This window comes from Chionomys nivalis, chromosome 6, assembly GCF_950005125.1.
Source record: "Chionomys nivalis chromosome 6, mChiNiv1.1, whole genome shotgun sequence".
NCBI classification, from domain to species: domain Eukaryota; kingdom Metazoa; phylum Chordata; class Mammalia; order Rodentia; family Cricetidae; genus Chionomys; species Chionomys nivalis.
Genome location: NC_080091.1, coordinates 48,789,317 through 48,810,316, shown reverse-complemented (window position 1 = coordinate 48,810,316; position 21,000 = coordinate 48,789,317). Strand labels below are relative to the sequence as shown.

At 43.0% G+C, this 21,000-nt stretch overlaps 1 protein-coding gene and 1 non-coding gene across 3 annotated transcripts in view; one reads left to right on the top strand and one right to left on the bottom strand.

The window, feature by feature from the left end:
* Positions 1 to 21,000, bottom strand: part of Cd38 (CD38 molecule) — a 42,593-nt gene that overhangs the window by 2,186 nt on the left and 19,407 nt on the right. For both annotated transcript variants that reach the window (XM_057772074.1, XM_057772075.1), the window contains 6 exons: positions 10,672 to 10,801; positions 9,123 to 9,258; positions 7,018 to 7,103; positions 4,603 to 4,676; positions 2,499 to 2,591; positions 2,107 to 2,193 (listed from right to left, as the gene is read on the bottom strand). In XM_057772074.1, the coding sequence (XP_057628057.1) occupies positions 2,107 to 2,193; positions 2,499 to 2,591; positions 4,603 to 4,676; positions 7,018 to 7,103; positions 9,123 to 9,258; positions 10,672 to 10,801 (606 nt within the window). The remainder of the gene's footprint in view (positions 1 to 2,106; positions 2,194 to 2,498; positions 2,592 to 4,602; positions 4,677 to 7,017; positions 7,104 to 9,122; positions 9,259 to 10,671; positions 10,802 to 21,000) is intronic.
* On the top strand, positions 1,139 to 1,244 carry LOC130876685 (U6 spliceosomal RNA). Its single transcript, XR_009057336.1, has one exon. It is a non-coding gene; the product is annotated as a U6 spliceosomal RNA (small nuclear RNA).

Sequence of the window (21,000 nt, the reverse complement as noted above, 5' to 3'; positions counted from 1 at the left end):
ATGTGCAGATGTACATACATACAGTAAATAAACATAAATGTAACAAAAATTTAAGAGGAAAGAGACTGAACCATGTACCTTATGGTCCAACTCATCAATGAAAGAAGACAACCAAAGGAAAATGGACTACTGACCATCTACACACATATCTCTCCTCAGCATCAACACAGAGAACTGCCTAGCCTAGGAATAAACGACTTGAAAGGGTGCCCCATTCGGGTGCAGTTCACTTGTAAGGCCATAGGTATCAATGCCAAGGATGGAGTGCGATGGAAATATATGGAGGTGAAAAGTGAACCTCTGGTTCAAATGTGTCACAAGTCTGTGACAGCTGATGATCACGAGACAGCAGATGTGGCCACAGAGAGCAGGCCCGCCCACAGTTCCTGAGGATTCTGCCTTCCCCAGTTAGGGAGCTTCCTGATGACTTCTGGGTAAAAGCAAGAGACAGCAGAGAACTCAGGGACTGTCTTTAAGAGGTATGGATGCCGTCAGAGGGCCACGCTTCCTCTACACGTAGCACACTTTAGTATCTAACTGGTAAATTTAAAAGATTGTCATTTTCATAAATGTGAGCTAACAAAACCAAGGAGTCTGTATTCTGCAACCTCCTCCAGCCTACCAGCACTCTTTCCTGTACAAAACGTCTTTGCATCTTCGCTTCATCAGCTGTCTACAGAGTTTCTTTTATAGCTGATCTTTTCTTCTGTTTTTTTTTTTTTTATTTAACTTCTGAAGCATGCTGATGAATTTTTTTCCTGGCAGTTTCCAAAAAAGAGCCAGCTTGATTGATGGGAAATTCAGGTCATCTGGGAAATGAGCCACCCATCCTTTAAATCTGCCTTTGAGATATGGTAGGCGACGTGAAGAGGCGTAAAATTACTCCGCTTCTTCAGCCGGTGCATATGTCACAGAGCCTTTTCTCTGGGCTTTGGTCTTGGTTGAAGCTGCTCCTCATGGGAAAGCTTCAAAGGTGCTGCTCTGTAGAAGTGGCTGGCTATCCCTGTCTGTATCATTGACCATAACTGGTCAAAAACAATGAAGGGACCCCCCCCCCAGTTTTGGAGTTACAGGTGACTTTAAAGATATATACCAGTCCATAGGTTAATGCTAAGTTCTTGTTAAGAATTTACATTGGGTGCTCACTTCGGTAGCACTGACACTAAAATTGGAACAATACAGAGAAGATTAGCATAACCCTTACGGGAGGATGACACACAAATTGTGACGTGTTCAATTAAAAAAAAGGAATTTATATTGGTTTTTGGTTTTAATCTAGAAAAGATAAGTCTTTGTAAACTGCCGTGTGGAAATTTACCAAATAATAGGCATTTATGTTTGAATCTAACCAAGGAGATTTCACATACAAATTTAAAGCCAGTCACGGAATCTTAAAACTTGGGAGAAAAGTCTTGGCGAGGCGTGTTTCTGTTCCCCTGAAGCCCAGCAGTAAAGCAGGAAGTGTGTCCTCTGAGTGTCAGTCAGCGTCTGGGGCAAGTCACTGCTTAGGGCTGGCACGAACGGAGGAAGAGGATGAATGGCCAGGCAGCCAGAGTGAAGCCATTGGCTAGGGAGACAAGCTAGGTTTGGTGGCACAGCAGAAGCCATCACACATCGCATGCCATCAAGGCCTGAGAAACATCGCTGAAGCCTGCTCAGATCACACAGTTGTTTTGTTCACAAGAAATCATTTACTGGCCTGGATACATGGCTCGGTGATTAAGAGCACTGACTGGTCTTCCAGAGGATCCACGTTCAATTTCAAACTCTCATAGGGTGACTCACAACTGTAATTCCAGCTTTAGGGACCCAATGCCCTCTTCAGCCTCCAGGCACAAATATCATGCACAGACAAGAATGCAAACAATATACTCATACATTAAAAAAATTAAATAAAATATTTAAAGGGTTGGATAGATAGCTCAGAGGTTAAGAGCACTGGCTGTTCTTACAGAGGTCCTGAGTTCAATTCTCACAAGCCACATGGTGGCTCACATCCATCTCTAATAAGATCTGGCTCCCTCTTCTGGCCTGCAGACATACATGCCACCGGCAGAATACTGTTTACATAATAAATAAACAAATATTAAAAAATAAATCAATTACCTGTAGTTATCCTGGCAGGAAAATGCAATATTCCTTTTTTGCACAATCAGCTTAAGTTCCTTTATGGAGGATCCTGAGCATGAGTTACTAGGGAAGAAAGAAAATATTCAAGTAATACGATCTTTCAAACACTCTCTGAGTGTCTGACTTCCTCTGCATAACTGCTCCTGGGAACAGCAATGAGGTGGATCAGAGGTCCACCTCTTGGGTTCTCGGGTCAGCAGGAGCAGAGGTGGGAAGCCGGCACTGTCCTTTGTGAAGACAGAATTAAGACATTAGAAGGAGGACAGAGCAGAGTGAGCACGCCCGTCTGTCCCCGCTGCGCTCTCATGACCTTGCATTTTTCACAGGCTGACTCAGAGACTATCAGTCTCCTACAGACAGTGACATACCTGGAACCTGCTTCGATGTTATGCATCACCCAGGCCTGGAGTTTATGAACCTTACTTGGGTCCAGATTAAGGACTTCCACACTTCCAAAGGTACTAAAACAGAAGAGATAAAGAACATCCTTGATCCCAGGCCAGCGTGCAGGGTATCCAGACTGCCTGTCAGAACTCACCCAGCTGGACACCATTGAGCAGAATATACCTTGCCTCCTACCTTTCCCCATTTGACATGACTCTTGGTTTCCAAATTTAAAGATAAGATTTTTTTTTTCAAGACAGGGTTTCTCTGTGTTACAACTCTGGCTGTCCTGGAACTCACCAAGATCGCCTGCCTCTGCCTCCCATGCTAGGATCAAAGGCTTGCGTCTCCACTGCCCAGCCCAGATGAGATTTTAACTATACTTTGGTGCTGATTAAAACATATGAGATACTTGATGTAGCATTACCAGAGAGCTGCTTGCAACCACAGAATCTCTGCTCACCAATGCCTTTTTAGATTCGCCCTTGTTAGTGTGGACAGCTACCTCCCCTGTGGCAGGGACTTGGCTCTCTAACATCAGATGACAAGATTCTGAGTGCTAGCTAGCATCTTCACCCAAAACCCATAGGAAAAGAGGGTCAGAAGAAGACAAAAGAGTTAATGTTGCTTTGTAAAATTAAATATTGAAACAGAAGAGAGGAACAATTAACAGAGGGTACCTAGAGTGCCCAGAAAAAAAATTAATACATACTTCCATCTTCAGAAGTATTTTTATCAGAGAAAAATTAGAGAACAAAGGCCATTGACATGATAGAAACTAAGATGAGAAGGAGGCCTGGGACGGGAGGCTTGAGGGTGGCACCAATTTAGTCCTGAGGAATAAATGAGAAAATAATAGCTGATATGCTGTGGGGAGTTTTTTTTTTTTTTTTTTTTTTTTTTTTTTTTTTTTTTTTTTTTTTTTTTGGTTTTTCGAGACAGGGTTTCTCTGTGGTTTTGGAGCCTGTCCTAGAACTAGCTCTTGTAGACCAGGCTGGTCTCGAACTCACAGAGATCCGCCTGCCTCTGCCTCCCAAGTGCTGGGATTAAAGGCGTGCGCCACCACCGCCCGGCGGGAGTTTTCATTAGACGTGGAACTCTCTCTTGGTTTAGCTGTATAACATCCTCACCTTATCACTTATGCATACAGGGACTCCCAGAGGTTAGCTGCCTGCCCAAGGTCACACAGGGTGTGTGTGATGACCTCCAGTGTCCACCCTGTTAAACCACTAGTACTTTGCTGACAATGCTACCATAAGAGAGTGAAGAGCAGAGCCCAGTGCGGCTTCTGATGCCCCAGGACACCTCTGCTGCTGAACTGGAGAGACAAGTGAGCCATTATTCCTGAATGGTGGGGATGCAGACAGCGAGGAGTGGGGAGGCAGGCCAGATAGTATGGGTGAAATGGGAGGACGGAATGCGAGGGGGAAAGAGAGCTGAGAAAGACTATGTGAGACCTCAGAAAGTGAAGAGCAGTAGCTGCTAACCATATAATGGCCCTTAGGAACGGTGGAAGATTTCAGACAAAGGAGAAACCAGAGCAAACATTAACCCAGGAAGAAAAACATCTGAGAATACAAAAACTCCTTTTTTAAGACCAGCTCTTTGGGAATGAAAGAAAGGCACATTCTTTTGAGGAATGCCATGTCCAACAGGAGACTATGTGAAGCATGATTAATAAAAATTCAGAGACAGATGTTGGGGTTCAACCTGAAGACTAGAAAAGTGAAGCAGCCAGCCACTGGCTTACCTCAACCTCTGTCCAAAAATGGTGATCCTGCTTCCAGGAAATCTCAGATTGAAACTGAGACTGTGGGCTGCCTCCTCCTGTTTTATAACCTTCTCTAGGTCTGGGATTAAGGGTGTGCACTACTGCCACCTGGTTTCTATGGCAAGCTAGTGCGGCTACTGAGATTAAAGGTGTGTGCCATTGCTGCCTGGTCTGTAAGACTGGCCAATGTCGCTGTTTTAATTTTCTGATTCTCAGGTAAGCTTTATTTATTAAACTACAAATGAAATGCCACTATTACTATGGTAACTGTGATAACTAACCCTTGCAAACAGGCAACAAGGAAAGGAAAGAAGTACCTGTTTTTGTAAAATGGTTCACTGAGAGACCCATTGAGCATCACTTGGACCACACCACAGGCAGTTTCTGCAAACTTAAAAAAGAAGTCCATCATTATTCTCCAGAAATTCCATGCAAAAGAGTACACAGTAATAGCTAGGAGGGAGAAAATAGCTTCTACGCTTTCAGCCCAGGAATGGTGAATCTACCCAAGAGTCTAAGCCATTGGAAATATTTGCTTTGCATAAGTTCTTGATGAAGCCTTGCTAGTCTGTAAATGATGCTGAAGTTGGAACTCTAGAGTGGGAAACAGAGTATCTCTAGAAGAAGGAAATGAAGGCACTTGCCTGGTGTCATGTACTTTAGAGGCTACACCTTATTTAGCAGAAGCAAGATGGACAATTTAGGGGCAAGGGAAATGGAACACTGTGGAAAGAGCCAATGACCCCAAGGCTCTAAAAAAGACACCAAGAGAAAAAGGAGATGGCCTGAAGAACTCACTCTGTAGACCAGGCTGGCCTTTGAATAGAGAGAGTTTTATTTCCTCAAGCAACCAACTTTCATCTGGAAAGTTCATTAAGAACTGGAGTGAACCATGTGAATGGAGTACTGTGAAGCTTCCTCTGAAGACAGACCAAGACTTCTGGGACCTGGGTCTCCTTCCATGACATTTGTGCACAGTACCTAATACATTTCATTGTAACAATGGGTGGAACAGCTTTAGCCATCAGTATGAAGAGCTCCGTGAGAAACGAGAGCTTGGCTTCCCAGGATCTTCTAGAGCCTTTAGTGATCTATACCTGGTACATGGCGGAGGGGAAGTTTTGCTCAGTAAAATTCCAAGGAAAGACAAGATGGCAGGAAAAAGGACGATACATTTTACTAGCGATTAGGAAAGAACGAGGAAGCGCTGTATAGGAGACAAAATCCCTGTCCCAAAGACTAGGTGGGATTCAAATGAAGCTGTGACAGGAAAAGGCTGTGGGTTTCAGAAAGCAGTGGTGTTTGTCGGAGAAGCATCAGCGGATGCTGAAAAGTCAGTTCGCGGAAGGCCGTGTATGCAGTTGAGGAAATTGACATTATTCTTCAGGTGACTTCTACACCACTGAGTGATCTGCAGAGGAATTATGAAGTCCATTGGTGCTTGTCTTGCTTCAGAGGGATATTAGCAGATGGGCACCCCTAACCCTGATGAATCATCATTAAACACTGACCCAGAAGAGTACTGGACCCCACAAGTACCTAGAGAAGGTAGAATTTTCATGAGTTCCCTGACACAAGGAAAGCTTTGCTCAGTTGACCTCAAGGTCATATGACTTAGCAGCAAGATAACCTGAAGATTCAAACCTGTAAGAAAAAGCATCCTTACTGTCAAAGATAGGGACTAGACTGTTTGCCTTCTTCCATGAGGCAAGGATCAAGGTGTTCGTGCTGCAGTGTCTCAGAAGTCAGGGTGCCTTCAGTCACCCTCACCATTTAACTCTTAGTACCAAGGGTTGAAATGGGAGTACAAGATATATATATCACATGACCTGCTGTAAAAAGTTTTGATGATGGTGTGGCTGTAAAACATATCCCAGAGTTGATAGCATAAATGGAAAGCATTCTCTTAAAAAGCAATAAAAAAAATACAGTGTCTCTGAGTGTTCAAAACATGTAGTAAGTGTTCAACAATACTAGGCCAAACAGCTATAATTAATGTAGACCTCTGTGTTTTTTCTTTGGGACTGGACAGCTGTGGAATCTGGTGGGACAGAAATCTCTGTCAGCAAATATGTTTGGATTTTTTTCTTTTCACTTGTTTTTCTTGATCATTTTCATTTTTTCCCCATTGGTCTACTAACAAAGGAATTTTTATTACAGAGGCACAACTAATGGGGAAAAAGGTAAATATGCTTATGCAATTTCAAGTGAAGTTATCTGTATGGTGTGAGGCGAGGGAGCTAGTGTTTCTCAGCCCAGACTGGAGATCTGGAATCAGCTAGTAGCTTCCACGATTGCTTGCACCTCCTTGGTACTACTCCAAAGTGGCTATGGTATTCATGATATTTTATTTGGCTATTGTGAAGACAGAGCTCTTAACTCCTGCAAAGAGTTGGAAACATATTAAGTGGTCCAAAAATGATTATTATTAAAACTTTCTCAGAAATCCAGCCAAAACCTGGGTCCCAAGATTAAACCAAACCTAGCTTCCTGATAGACATAGCCAATGAATATTATGCACTCGTTGGGAGTAGGAATTCTTTTTCTGAGCTTGCAAAGCTTCTGTGGGTGGGAAAGTCGTCTAGCATGTATTTCTGAGCTTTTGTTCTAAGAAAAGGTTTCCACACTTTCACACCTACAAAGATCTGTGACCCGAAAAGGGTCCAAATCAACCAAATTGACCAGACAGCGCCTTCAGTCAAAACTCTGGAACAGATCTACTTGGAACTTACCTTTTGGGAAATCTCTTTCCAGAACACCGTGACAGGATTGTTGGGACAGTTTTCACTCCAGTGTGGGCAAGAGTTATAGTTCAGGTCTAAAACACATAGCGTATAGGAAATAGTTAAACTGGAAATGGAAATGTACCTTTGGGCTCATTCTTGGCTGTCCAATAACAGTGAGGCTGGAGAATGGACATATCTTGACCCAATTTGACTAAGTGTCCCCTGAATTCCTTCCAACTGCTTGCCTTCCCGTCCAGATCCCAGACAGGAACAGTGTGATGGGTTTTGACTCATCATTCTGGGAAATGACAACAAAATTTTGCCCTAAAGAGACCAGCCCCCATCACTCCCTGGGAGTCCAGGAACACTTAGAGAGAAGGCCAGGTCTTTGCCGGAAGAAGACATATTCGCCAGACACTCTTCTGGTTTCTGGCAGTTCTCTCCTGTGGAGAGTTTCCTTTTCAACCCCCAGAAGTTTGGGGGCTCAGGTGATCTCAGGTTTTCTACAGCCAGCCCCATCAGAACAGCTACATGGTTTCTATGACACTGTACGCAAGGTTATCTACCTTAGTATATAAACATTTGCTGAGGATTAGCATCTGGAGATAGAGGGTTAAACCAGTGGGAGCCCTACCTCCTACAGCATGTCATGTAGTGACGACCAATACCCAGAGGAAGATTAACTTCTGCTGTGTAATATTACCAGAAAAATTCAGGTTGAATTTTGCCTTGGACAAGAATCACTTTAGACAGACTCTAAAGAGGAGGGTACCGTATGCAGATGGCACATGCAGAGGCAAAGAGCTGTGCTGGGCTCTGATCAGAAAAAGGGAACGATAAAAGATGATGCCCCTGATATACAGAAGCCATGCCAACATGACGAACTTAGACCATTAGTCTAGAAGTGAGGAGAGAAAATTAGGTTTTCAAAGGAGATAGGCACGGTCAGATGTTTACAGTAAGAAAAACTCTGTGGTGTCAGATCTAATGGAGACTGATCCAGAGGGGTAAAGAGTCATCAGTGCAGCACTCCCAGCAAGAGCGGGTGCCAGTGTGCTGGATTCAGACAGTGTGAGCAGAGATGAAGAACAGATGGGTTTCTGGGCACATAGATGGATTTGCTATGAAGAGAAAAGAAGGGGAGATCACATTAAAGAATGGGGATGATACCTTAAGATGCCCATGCTAAATGTCTGGCGAATATGTTTTCTTCCGGCAAAGGCCTTGCCTTCTCTCTAAGTGTTCCTGGACTCCAGGGGAGTGATGGGGGCTGGTCTCTTTATTATATTATCGCAATATAATAATCAGTTCACCGTGTCTATTTATAACCAAACATTATACTGCACACCTTAAGTATATATAATTTCAGTTTCAAAATGACTTCAAAAGTGGCTCATAGTTATGTTCAAGAATGCATGATTCAGAATGCATTAAGATATACAGGTTAAGGGGGCCACTACTTGTAAAAAAAAAAAAAAAACAAGAAAAGAAAGAAGAAGTGGAGAGGGAAAAAGGAATGGATAAGGGAGGAGAGCAGGAGGGACAAGGAAAGGAGAGAGTAGGAAGGAGAACTGGATTTATAACTGGCGTTATAAACTAGTACTGTGCTTTGATACAGCTTGCCTCGCCAACAATCACATTACCTTAATTCTCTATTGCAATGTGTTGAGTTGATGGGACCTCTAAGAGGAGTTGGGATCATGAGGGAATCTACCCTCATGAACGGATTAATGACTGCTATGGAGATTGGGTTGTTTTCCACTGGACTGTATTGGATCTCATGGAACTGGATTGGCTACCACAAAAATGAAGAATAATTAATGGCTTTCTCAGCTCTCTCTCTCTCTTGCTTCCTCCCTTCTGGGAGGATTTCTGATCAGTCCATTCCTCCACACATACTACTTCCCATCCCTCAGAGGCCAACTGCAGTCCTAAGCTCTGTAGCTGGTATTTCCAGAGGACAGGGATTGCTGTTCTCTAAGAGACTGACTTGCCATTAAGGGTACCAATGGCATTAGGGCATGTGCCTATTGACCTTTCAAGGCCTCTTGCCCAGCTCAAAGACCCATTCCCATGCACCCTGAGCCATCCCAGGTGATTGAGATCCTTACCAGAAGTGCTGGGGTCTCCACACCAACTGAGATCATCCGCAATGTAGCCCAGCAGCGTGTCCTCCAGGGTGAACATCTTCCCCTGGACCGAGGTATACTGATGAGCCAGGTGTTTGGATTTGCTCCAAAAGAGAGTCTGAGAAAGAATAAACACACAATTAAGTAGGTCCAAGAATAAATCCAAGGGCTGGGGATGTGGCTCAGCAGAGAATGAGTGCTAGCATGAACAAGGCTCTGGGTTCCATGCCCAGAACAGCAGTCAATCAATCATTCCATCAAACAACCTTCTCTAAATAAAAGAAAGCAGAAACTATCAAAGTAAATCACATCCACTACCTATTCAGAGAAGTCAGTTTGGTTATTGTCTGCCCTCAACGTCCTCTGTTCAGAGCAATGCACTTGATACTCCTGGAGTAGGAGACACAGCAATCTCCAGCTCACTTAAAAATGGGACGGGCAGTGATAACTGTGAGTGGGTGGAGGGCTTCACTTAACTTCAGACATGAGAAATTTTGCTTTAAACGCAGACTTTGAAAGAGTTGTACTCATGAGAGACCTTACTCAGTATATTCAAAGGACTGGAAACCAGGCTTCTAGGACTCCAGGGCTTGTTCTATTTACATTTCAGTGGGTTTACATTGTTTTGTTTTGTTTTTTGTTTGTTAGTTTTGTTTTGTTTTTAGACAGAGTTTCTCTGTGCAGCTTTTGAAGCCTGTCCTGGAACTCTTTCTGTAGACGTAGACTAGGCTGGCTTTGAACTCATAAAGATCCGTCACACTCCGCCTCCCAAGTGCTGGAATTAAAGGCGTGTGCTACCACAATCTGGCCTTCAGCTGGTTTACATTTCTTATACTTGGGCAATTTCTTTTCACCAAGCCTGAGATTCCTCGCTGGTGAAAAAAGACTGATTCCATAGCTTGCCTACTCCATAGGATGGCTCTGAAGAACTAAGAAGGTGAGGGCTAGGAGAGTAAAATTCAGTCACTCTTTAAATGCAAATTGGCCTTGTGTCACAATCTACTTGTCTATTATTTATTTATTTATTTATTTATTTATTTATTTATTTATTTATTTATTTTTGGATTTTTCGAGACAGGGTTTCTCCGTAGCTTTTGGTTCCTGTCCTGGAACTAGCTCTTTTAGAGCAGGCTGGCCTCGAACTCACAGAGATCCGCCTGCCTCTGCCTCCCGAGTGCTGGGATTAAAGGCGTGCGCCACCACTGCCCGGCTCTACTTGTCTATTATATCAGAATCCAGGAGAAGTTTCATAAGTTTCATAAGTCTGGGTTACTTTTGTTCTTATGGGGTGGGTTTGATGTTAGATTCTTTTCTCTGTTCCCATCTCCTCTCTCTTACCCTCCTTCCCCAGATATCCTAAACCCTGGGCGTCTCCTAGTTCTCCAAAACTCGCTCTCTACCAATACTGCCCCACCAACCATATCAAATGATGCCCAATGCCAAGGTTGCCTCTCTTTCTGCCTCCTAACTCTGGTCCTGGGACCTCTTCCCTTTACTTTTATTCTCAAATGTGAAAGGAATAATTTGTTACCTTGTCACATGGTACGGTCTGAGTGACCAACTTAATTAGTGGCTCATAGTCTTCTCCTGTGATGTTGCATGGATTCTTGGAAACAAATGCTCTTTTGAATGTACTCAGTATCTTCTTGCAGTCATAATTGCTATAAAAGGAAACGTGGAAAACAGATTTTTAAAATATTTTGGAAGCGTCTGGTAAGATGGCTCATCAGTGAAGAGTATTTGTTGACTGGGTTTGGTCCTCAGCACCTACACAGTGGCTCACAACTGTGTGTTCAGTTCCAGAGGACCCGACACCTTCATCTGGCCTCCATGGGCACTGCACATACACACAGGCAAAACAACAAGACACATAAAACAAAAATAAGTCTTAGAAATATTTTTGGAGCATAGATAATAGCAAGAGATGCTCCTCCTCTGGGAACCAGTCCTGTACATCATTCTATCAGATGTGCACCGCATCCTCCGGGATGGAAATCAACCTCCATGCAGAGGCTCACTGAGGGTAAAATGGCCCAAGTGCTGGATAAAATTAAGAAGAAAATATGAAGAAAACTTTTTTTTTGGTTCTTATCCTACATCTTATATAAAATCACTTATGGTTTCTTAGTGCCTTCAGAAAGGACAAAATTTCAAAATGCCTAGCAGAGAGCACTGGACATTCTCAACACAGAGAAGTCATAAATGCCTGAGGTGATAAATATGCCTATCACTCTAATCTGATCAGTATATAGTAGTGTATATGTGAACCAAAATGCCATGTTGTGCCCATAAATATACCTATATTATGTGTCGATTAAAACTTCAAATAAGTAGGGCTACTGCAGTTAGACTTGTTAACGTAGGGCAGGGTTCAATGGTCTGTGCTCTCATGGCTTCCCTTGCCCCCAGGCAATGCTGACCCCAGTTATGTTTGAGAATCAGTGGACACAAATGAAAATGTGAAAGGTTCAATAACATTTCTATCCAAAGTCTAGACCAGAGTAGTTTAAGTCCATCGGCACCTGTCTTTGAAAACTATGCCAGGAAACCATTAGTGTTCTCTCTTTTACATACACAAAAAGAAAAAGTTATGATGTTATGTACTTTAATGTCAATCAAAATTTATGGAGTACTATCACAGGCAATTTAGAAAATAGATGTTTGGCGGCTACTTTGCTTTCAGTAGGGTTTATGTTTTAATTCCAGTAATTACTGCAGTGGCCTTCTCAAGAACTTTCTGTTCTAAGTTCCAGCTGTTGTAGAACTCCTCTACTTTCCCCCTTGATGACATCTGCAGCCCTTGAGGCAGAAGAAGGTGCAAGGCTGAGAGTGTTTCCCACTTTGAAGAAGGCCTGGTGGAAATGGAAGTTATCAGCACTGAGAACATGACACACATCAGAATTTCTCATCAGCAAGCTTTTACTTAATCACCAAAACTCACAATGCTCCCAAATTATTCTTATGCTTCTCTTAGGTCTTATACTCCAGTTCAAATTACAGTAAAGATTCAAGAAACCCGGGGCTAAAACCTGAGAAAAGTTCTTTTTGGGGGAGTGGAGACTGCAGCAATACTGCTGGATCTGACATGAAAGAGTTGATTCTACTCGGAAGAATTTGTATTTCAAAGAGAAAAACAAAAGCATCATCTTGCATATAGCATACAAATCATTTTCAAAATCTTTTTACCCATTTTTTCACTTGTAGCCAAATAGAAATATGTTAGGATTTAAGTTTTAGGGGAAAACCCTAAGAAACACACTTTCAAAGTGTCCTTTCCTTTACTGCTAAAACCTTTTGTTGTTGTTCTATCTATCTATCTATCTGTCTGTCTGTCTGTCTGTCTGTCTGTCTATCTATCTATCTATCTATCTATCTATCTATCTATCTATCTATCTATCAAACTGAGGTTGTCCAGAGGTGTTACTGGCTGCCATAATTATCATTCAAGCCAAGCATGACCAGAAGTGCTCCTGTCCACCATTTTAACCCTGCAAACATATGCTTCACAGTCTTTACCTAAGCATGCCCCCAGACTGTATGCACCATCCTTTATCTTCTTGAACCTGCTCTCTGTGGTAAATCTTTCCCCAACCTTATTTCTCAACTATGTTTGTTTTTAGTTTGTACTCATCAAGACACAATCTCCTCTTTTCTTATAATAACAAAATTTCGGAGTAGCTGGGACTACAGACACACAACACCACGACAGTGGTGGCGCTGGGTGATTTCGCTTTGGTTTTTGTAGTCCTAGGAATTAAACTCCCTGCACCACACATGCTGGGCAAGTGCTCTACCACTAAGATTCACTTTCCAGTCCATCCTGACTATTTTTACACGTACAGATAAATAGGGTCATTACGCTTTGCAACCCACTAGCATTAATGGCCTGACCTTCCTCTACCCTACCCCTGTCTACCACAACTCTTTCTGTTTCAATTTGACTATGCTAGGTACCTCATGCAACTGGAATCTTTATATATGGTTGGCTTTACTTAGCACGGTGTTTTTAGGATACTCATGCTGTATTGTATCTTAATTAGAGTTAGCATTGCTATGATAAAAACATGACCAAAACAGATTATAAAAGAAAGCTGTTAACTGGGGCTGGCTTAGACTTTCAGACTGTGAGTCCATGAGCATCATGGTGGGAAGCATGGTGGCAGGTGGGCAGGCTCAGTGTTGGAGCAGTAGCTGAGAGTTTACACTCTGATCTGCAAGCAGAAGGCAGAGAGAGCAAGAATGAGTCTGGCATTGGTCTTTTGAAACCATAAAGCTTACTCGCAATGGCATACCTCCAATAAGGCCACACCTCCAAATCATTCCTCAGCAGTTCAACTAGGAACCAACCATTCAAATATATGAGTCTATGGGGGCCATTCCCTTTCAAAACACCACATAGTATGTGTTGACTCTTCTCCCCTTGGAAGGCTGAACAATACCCCATTGTGTAATGCGTCAATTTGTCTTCAGTCAATGGGCATTTAAGTTGTTTCTTCTATGTGGTCTTTCGTTTCATATTTTCTGGGGGGCCGCTATAAGTTCTACAATGTGTCCCAGCTGCTATCAAGTTTGATAAACATTTCTGTCCATGGGGCACTTAAACATACACAAGAAAAACACTACTCAGTATTGGAGTAAATATGCGTGGTCCTGACCTGAATGTTAGCTCTCGCCACAGGGTCTTTGGTTCCAGAACCCATTATCTTTTTACATTGATTATCCAGTTAAGGAGCACAGAATTGGTTAATACTGAGCATCCCTTATCCTGGAGCTCAAGGATATGAACTCTGGGGTAAGGAATGTGACCTGCAGGCCTTTCACAATGAACTTTTCCCTCCAACTTTAAAATACTTCCTTGTTAAATCACACACGAAACACAGATGGACTCCAGGGCCAGACTTTGCCAACAAGATCAAGGAGATGGATAATGAAAAATCTCAGACAAAACAAAGAAAAGATGGCCACTCTGCTAAGTCCCCTGAGTCCCCCTTTCTATCCTGCCTATGGTACAAGCTTTTTAGACCGGAATAGAAAGTAAGATTGTGTGGTTCTTCATTAGCTAGAAGAACATGGTTCAATTTCATTCTCCTAGAGGTCTTCCTTTTGTGTGACTTTTCTGAAAGCCATACCTTACAGATTCTGAATATATTTTCTGGAAATGATGCTAGAAGCATAATACACTCAAGGGCATTCTGCTAAGGGTCTAAAAATAATAAGGTTCTGTTCTGGTTGCTATGGTCAGTCTATCTATCCAGGGTCCATATAACAAGGAAACTGGCCAAGTTCCCAGGTTTCTTTTTTTCCCTTGGGAACACTCCTCCCCAGACTGAGTCACTAGTGATAAGCTGGTTGCTTTAGCTGCTCCTCCCCTGGACAGGAAATGCATAGGTTGTTTGTGGAGATATTGGGGGGAAAGGGAGGAATGAAGAAGAAACGGTTCTGATTTCAGAGAGGTGGAGCAATGTGATCTCATAGCTAAATCACATCTTAAGTTTCTTCAAGCAGTTCCACAGAATACCAACATCAGAGAAAGCGATGGTAGATTGTAATTCAAATGCAGACAGAAAGAAATCACACACATAAGGAAACTATGTAGAACCATCCTTGTACATGGCTGATAGAAGTGACAGCCGCATCTTAACCTGTACCGACCTGAGCTTCATGCTTCCAGCCTGGTGGAGAGAATTCAGCAAGATTTCATATCAGAGAATTCAGATGCTTCTCACTAACATTGTACAGGTAAAGCCAGTCTCCTTGAATCTTCCCTTGAACCGCAAAACCAAGTCAGACCCCACAAGTTTCCTGGAAACCACACCTGCCTGCCCCTCCCCCCCTTCGTGATGAGTATTTTGCCTCTCACAGAGGGTAACAAACCCAACTCACACAATCCTAGAATGCTCCCAGTGGTCCTGGGTTAAGGTCTAGACAGTAAGGAACCATCTTGGGGCACCAGAGAATCTAAAAGTCTATGACAGCTGGAATGCCTTGGTGTACGTGTGAGCTGAACAGAAGTTTCGCAAGAAGCCCCAGGCAGCCTTTTGACTTGCTGGAAGGAAGGTTTTTTTGGTGGAGGAGAATCCTGGTCTAAGGGCAGTTTTTTGCCTCTCTTTCAAGCTGGAGGCTTGAAGACTTGGCATGGAGTAAGTTAGCCTGAATGTCAGGCCTTGAGGTCGATGATGGGTACTGCCCTTTGCTAGCCCTCTGCTCCTGTCAATGGCCCTTCATTCTACTGCTCCCACCTCCATGGACCACTTCTTATAGTCTACCCTCGCTCCTTCCCTCTCCACTAAGTTTCTCAGGGTTGGTTGATTCTAGGTGGCCAAAGTTGGAAAGCAGCAATGAGAAAAAGGGTGGCAGTCGTGACCATGCCAATATGCCCTGTGAGCCAGATGCTGCTCAAGATGCCATGGCTCATGCTTACATCAGAATCTCACAGCAGCCACTGAGGGGGATTCTGGTCTCTTAGAAGAGATTGGAGCTCAGAGCTGCTTAGGCCCTGCCCAAGCGCAACTAGCCAGCTTCAGAACTGCTTTGCAGGTCAAATGTTCTCTCTTTTCTAATTGTTTTTATTGAGCTATACATTTTTCTTCACTCCTCTTCTTTCCTCCCCTCTCCCTTCTACACTCTCCCATGACCCCGATCTTGTCTTTTTCTCCTTCTTATGTAGATCCTTGTATGTCTCTCTTAAGGTCCTCTTTGTTATCTGGGTTCTCTGAGGCTGTGGACTGTAGGTTGGTTTTTCTTTGTTTTATGTCTAAAAGTCACTTATATTTGTCTTTCTGAGTGTGGGTTACCCCACTCAATAAGGTGTTTTTCTAGATCCATCCATTGCCTGCAGATTTCAAGATGTCATTATTTTCTACCTCTGACTAGTACTCCATTCTGTAAATGTACCATTTTCTTTATCCATTTTCTTGGTTGAGGGACATCTAGGTTGTTTCCAGGTTCCGGCTATTCATATCACAAGGACATGTGCTCAGCTGTGTTCACAGCAGCAGATCTTCTCTTTTTGATAGACAATGCTGCCTCCCACAGGAAAAATAAAACTATTCATCTATGTTCAAAATAGGCTTCTAGAAGAAAAAATTATGATTCCCAGGGGAGTTGTGTCTCTAGACCATAGGAGATAGTCAAGAATAGAACTTGGCAGTCATTTCTAGATGCGAGAATAACATGAGTTGGGAAGGAAAATGTAAAGGGTTATGCTGAGGGGAGACACATATATGTGTGTGATTGTGAAACCTGGTTTTTATGTGGACAGCCTGCACTGGGTATCCATCTCTATTCTAAATGTAAACCACTTGCATAATAACGGCATTTCTACCTCCATAATGTGCCACTTCTGTGGGAGGCTTTGAGACTTACGCCCCCATTCCTTCAACACATTTAGCTCTCGAGGGGGTAGGGATACACATTTTATGAATTTTTCAGCTGTCAAGCTGTCTCTGCTCAAAGAAAACAAACGCATTCGCTAAGGCCACTCGAGCCTGAATTTAATGGAAAGGCTGCCACCTTGTGGGCGAAGTGAGTGATTGGCGAGACACAGGAAGCAATGAGGAATTTCTAAACAGGGTCTCAAGAAAAACAGCTCACAGAATCAATTAACCAGGGCTCAGAGTACTCAGAGAAACTCGACTATCAAACAGAGAGCCTGTATCGGTCTGACCTAGGTCCTCTGTGTATACGTCATGGCTATGTAGCTTAGTGTTCTTATGGAACTCCAAACAGTGGGAGTGGGGACTGTCTCTAACTCTTTTGTCTGCTTTCAGTATCCGTTTCCTCCTACTGGATTTCCTCATCCAGTCTTAAGATGAGGGGATGTGCCAGGCGGTGGTGGCGCACGCCTTTAATCCCAGCACTCGGGAGGCAGAGGCAGGCGGATCTCTGGGAGTTCAAGGCCAGCCTGGTCTACAAGAGCTAGTTCCGGGACAGGCACCAAAGCTACAGAGAAACCCTGTCTCGAAAAAAAAAAAAATAATTTATGAGGGATGTGCCTAGTCTTATTAATATAACTAGATAAGCCATGCTTGTTTGATATCGATCCCTGGGAGGCCAGCCTTTTTCTGAAGGGAAAGGAGGAGGAGTGGATCTGGGGGAGATGGGAGGTGGGGGGGGGCTAGGAGGAGAAGAGGGAGGGGAAACTTTGATTAGGATGTAATATATGGTAAAATTTAAAAAAAAAAAAAAAGGAAACTCCAGTTTGAAGGGGTTCCTGGAAATGGCCAAATCAGAAATCTAGAAAATACTTAGTTAAAATTTGCCATGGGCGAAGTGCAGAGGGTAAATCCGAGAAGGAGATAAAGACCATGAAAGTTATAAAGCGTGTTAGAAAGTCATGGGAGTGCTGGGGGAGGGACAAGCAGTGTTCAACGCTCTGTAAGGGGAGGGGGAATCTTTAGATGGCATTGAACAAAGACCAGAAGGAAGACAGAAGCTTAGAGCCCCGACATCCACAGGAATAATGTTCTGGAAAGAAGGTCCTAGTAGCTGACTGGAGCAAAGCAAGCAAGGAGGAACTGATGGAAAAAAGGAAGAAATGCAAATTTGACCTTCCTTGTTGACTTCTACTTAGGGTCCAATTATGGCAACAGAAGACTTTGTGCACAGGAAGTGGAAGAGATCACTTAAGTTCAAAAGAATTCTTTGCCCTTTCTGCTGGCTGGAGTCTGAAAGAAGGTGGGGGCAGAGGCAGGAAGATCAAAACTCCTGACAAGAAGGGCCTACTTTGTACTGTGGTGGGGGAAGGGAGGATATCTGGTCAGGATGGGAAAAAGCAGCCGGACATAGTGATGCATACTTTTAATCCCAGTACTCAGGAGACAGAGGCAAGAAAATCTCTGAGTTCAAGGTCAGCCTGGTCTACAGAGTAAGTTCCAGGATAGCCAGAGCTAACACAAAGGGGAAAGGATAGGAAAATTAAAAAAAAAGATAAAAAAAGGATATATTTCAAGTTCACTGTGGATTTCTAGTGGACGGAGTATATGTGAGCATATGTGACAAGTTATCTGGTCAGTAACTAGAAGGCTTGTGACTGAGATAATAGAAGGCCATCAGTTGGAACTGAGTTTCCAGCAGAAGTGGCTTTGACTATGGGTTCAATATGGGACAGATGGTGCTTGAAATGCCCATAAGATGTCCACAGGAAGTCATAGACAAGAGAAAGGGGCTTGTGAGAAGGACAAAGAAGGGATGATGATGATGATGGAGATGATGATGATGATGGCCCCAATAGAAGGACTGAGCTTCAAGACTTGCCAACGTGAAGACCATGGAAGATGAAACATGCATGCCATCAAAAACCAAAATGAAGAGTGCTTAGTGAATACAATGTGTCAAGCTGAAGGAAGGGCTCCACAGTGACAGGTCCACCTGATACCAAAGGAAGAGGAAGACTGAGACAAGATTGTTTCAAGTACTGGAAAGGAAGTTGTGCCAAGAACTGCATGACTTCTACAGGGGAGGCGCAGAGAGGATCTGTTTCTTTGCTTATGTCAAATATTGTATCTTGAGAATTTATTTCGGAGAACACTACTTTCACTTAAATATAGTATACACGTGTCATGAAGAAAGCAACATGTCCAAACACACCTTCCATGTCCTCATTTTCCTTGCCCATTTCAAAGCTTAGCATATTTTTTTTTAGGATAATAACTAAACTTCCTTATCAGTCATCGGTTTAGTTAGAAATTTTCCTGAAAATGTAAATCAGAATGACACATCAAAAAATTTAGGATTAACAATTCTACAACAGTAATTCTTCAACTTCCTATATTCTCGAAAACCTGCTTATCATTCTCTCTGAAATGTTCCCAATGTCTTCTGGGTAGTGGTAGCACATGCCTTTAATCCCAGTACTCTGTAGGCAGAGACAGGCGGATATCAGTGAGTTCGAGGCTAGCCTAGTCTACAGAGTGAATTCCAGGACACCCACGGCTACAGAGAAACCCTGTCTTGAAAAAACAAACAGCAATAACAGTTTCCCAATGTCACAAAAGCAAATTTATACTTACACTTTATCAGTACAGTATAGCTTGATTTTTATTTTTTGTGGAAGAGATCACATCCTGAGAAAGGACACAGTTGGTCCTGGTCAAACAAATTTCCTTCACCTTCTTCTCTGGATAGCATGTTTCCAATGAAGATTTCAAAACATTTCTCAAACTTCCTTACACACTGGTCTAGCCATTCGGGTCACTTCTGGCCAATGAAATTTAGAAGAAACCAGAAGCATGAAGGAGGGATTCTGAGAAAAATATTCTTATTTGATGAGAAACATCCTGAAATCAAGCCCAGCCTCCCTGACCTTTGCTCCCTAGATGTGAGTATGGGAGGACACAATGGCTACAATTGCTGCAACCGTTCTCTGACAAGAACCTTGAGGATAAAAAACACATCTCAGGATAAAAGACTAGAAAGGAAGGGTCTGACTGTGGGGTCACTTCATTTCTGGGTATCTCATTGTGTGTGTGTGTGTGTACCACAAAGATGTTGATACCTTCACCCTAGTATTTCTGAATGTATCCTTATTTAGGAAGAAGAGCTTTGTAGAATACACACACACAACACAGAATACACGCACGCACATACACACATTTTTTGAGTACATTTAGTGTGGCTTGGGACTACATTATTACTGGGTAACCAATTGGGGCCTCATTTAAGGGAGAGGCTAATTCATTCAAAGAGGCCATCAACTGGAGAGGGAATATTAGAGGAGGAACATGGGAGGAGATGGAGGGAAGAAAGGAAAGAAAAATGTGATGTAGTGATATTTTAATTCTAATAATTTTTTAAAAATTAAATAACTAAAAACCATCTTTGTAGACGATCAATTTTACATGAGGTCATGGGGCAGTTCCACATCCCATATCTCTGGGCTGATGTAGAAAGGAAGAAACTGGGGCTGGAGAAATGGCTCTGTGGGTAAAGCACATGTAGTGCCTGAGACCCTGAGCATGCGTGTCAAAGTTAGGCACAGGAGCATAAGGGGAGCAGAGACAAGGAGCCCCAGCCTTCTGTGGCCAGCCAGTCTAACCAAAACCCAGGTTCAGTGTGAGGATTTGTCTCACAAAATAAAATGAATAACAACAGAAAAAAATACCCAGCCTTGTTCTCTGGTCTACGCATGAGCACGCACGCATACACCCAGCAAGAGTTAGATGTAGAAATAGACATGTACAGAGAAATACAGTATAAAGACCCACCTCCCACCCCCACCCGCCCCCCAGGGAAGCCTTTCCACTCAGCCAAGGATGTCTATAGATCCCAGGACTTGGGAGAGGGCATGGGACAGAGTCCCGCACAGCTGTCCTGCATAGACCTCCTTTTTTGACTTCCGACCTCCAGACTTCAGATAGTACATTTCTGTTGTTAAAGCCATAGGTGTAGTAAATACATTGTTAGGGCGGCTCTAGCAATTTAAGAAGTCAGTGAAAGTAACCATGGCACATTCTGTGACTCATATTTGTACACAGGTAAATGCCATCGAAATTGTAAAATACCCTTCATTGGAAAACACAGTTAACCCTATAGAACCAAAGTGTGCAGTAAACACAAAGTAAGAACAGCCTGGAGGCGGTACCTTTTCTCATCGTATCATCGTATTGGTGACCAGCAAGCTAAAGACACCTGGCAGAGATGGGGGTGTGAGGAAACGGAAACACTCGCTGTGTCAAGAAGGGAACCACCCCAAGAAGAGAAATTGGGCATTTTTTTTTAAATTAAAAAATAATGTATGTCTTAACTTAGCAAACTTACACCTAGGATATTCTCTCTCTCTCTCTCTCTCTCTCTCTCTCTCTCTCTCTCTCTCTCTCTCATACACACACACACACACACGTTTTATCCTAGCATTTCTTAG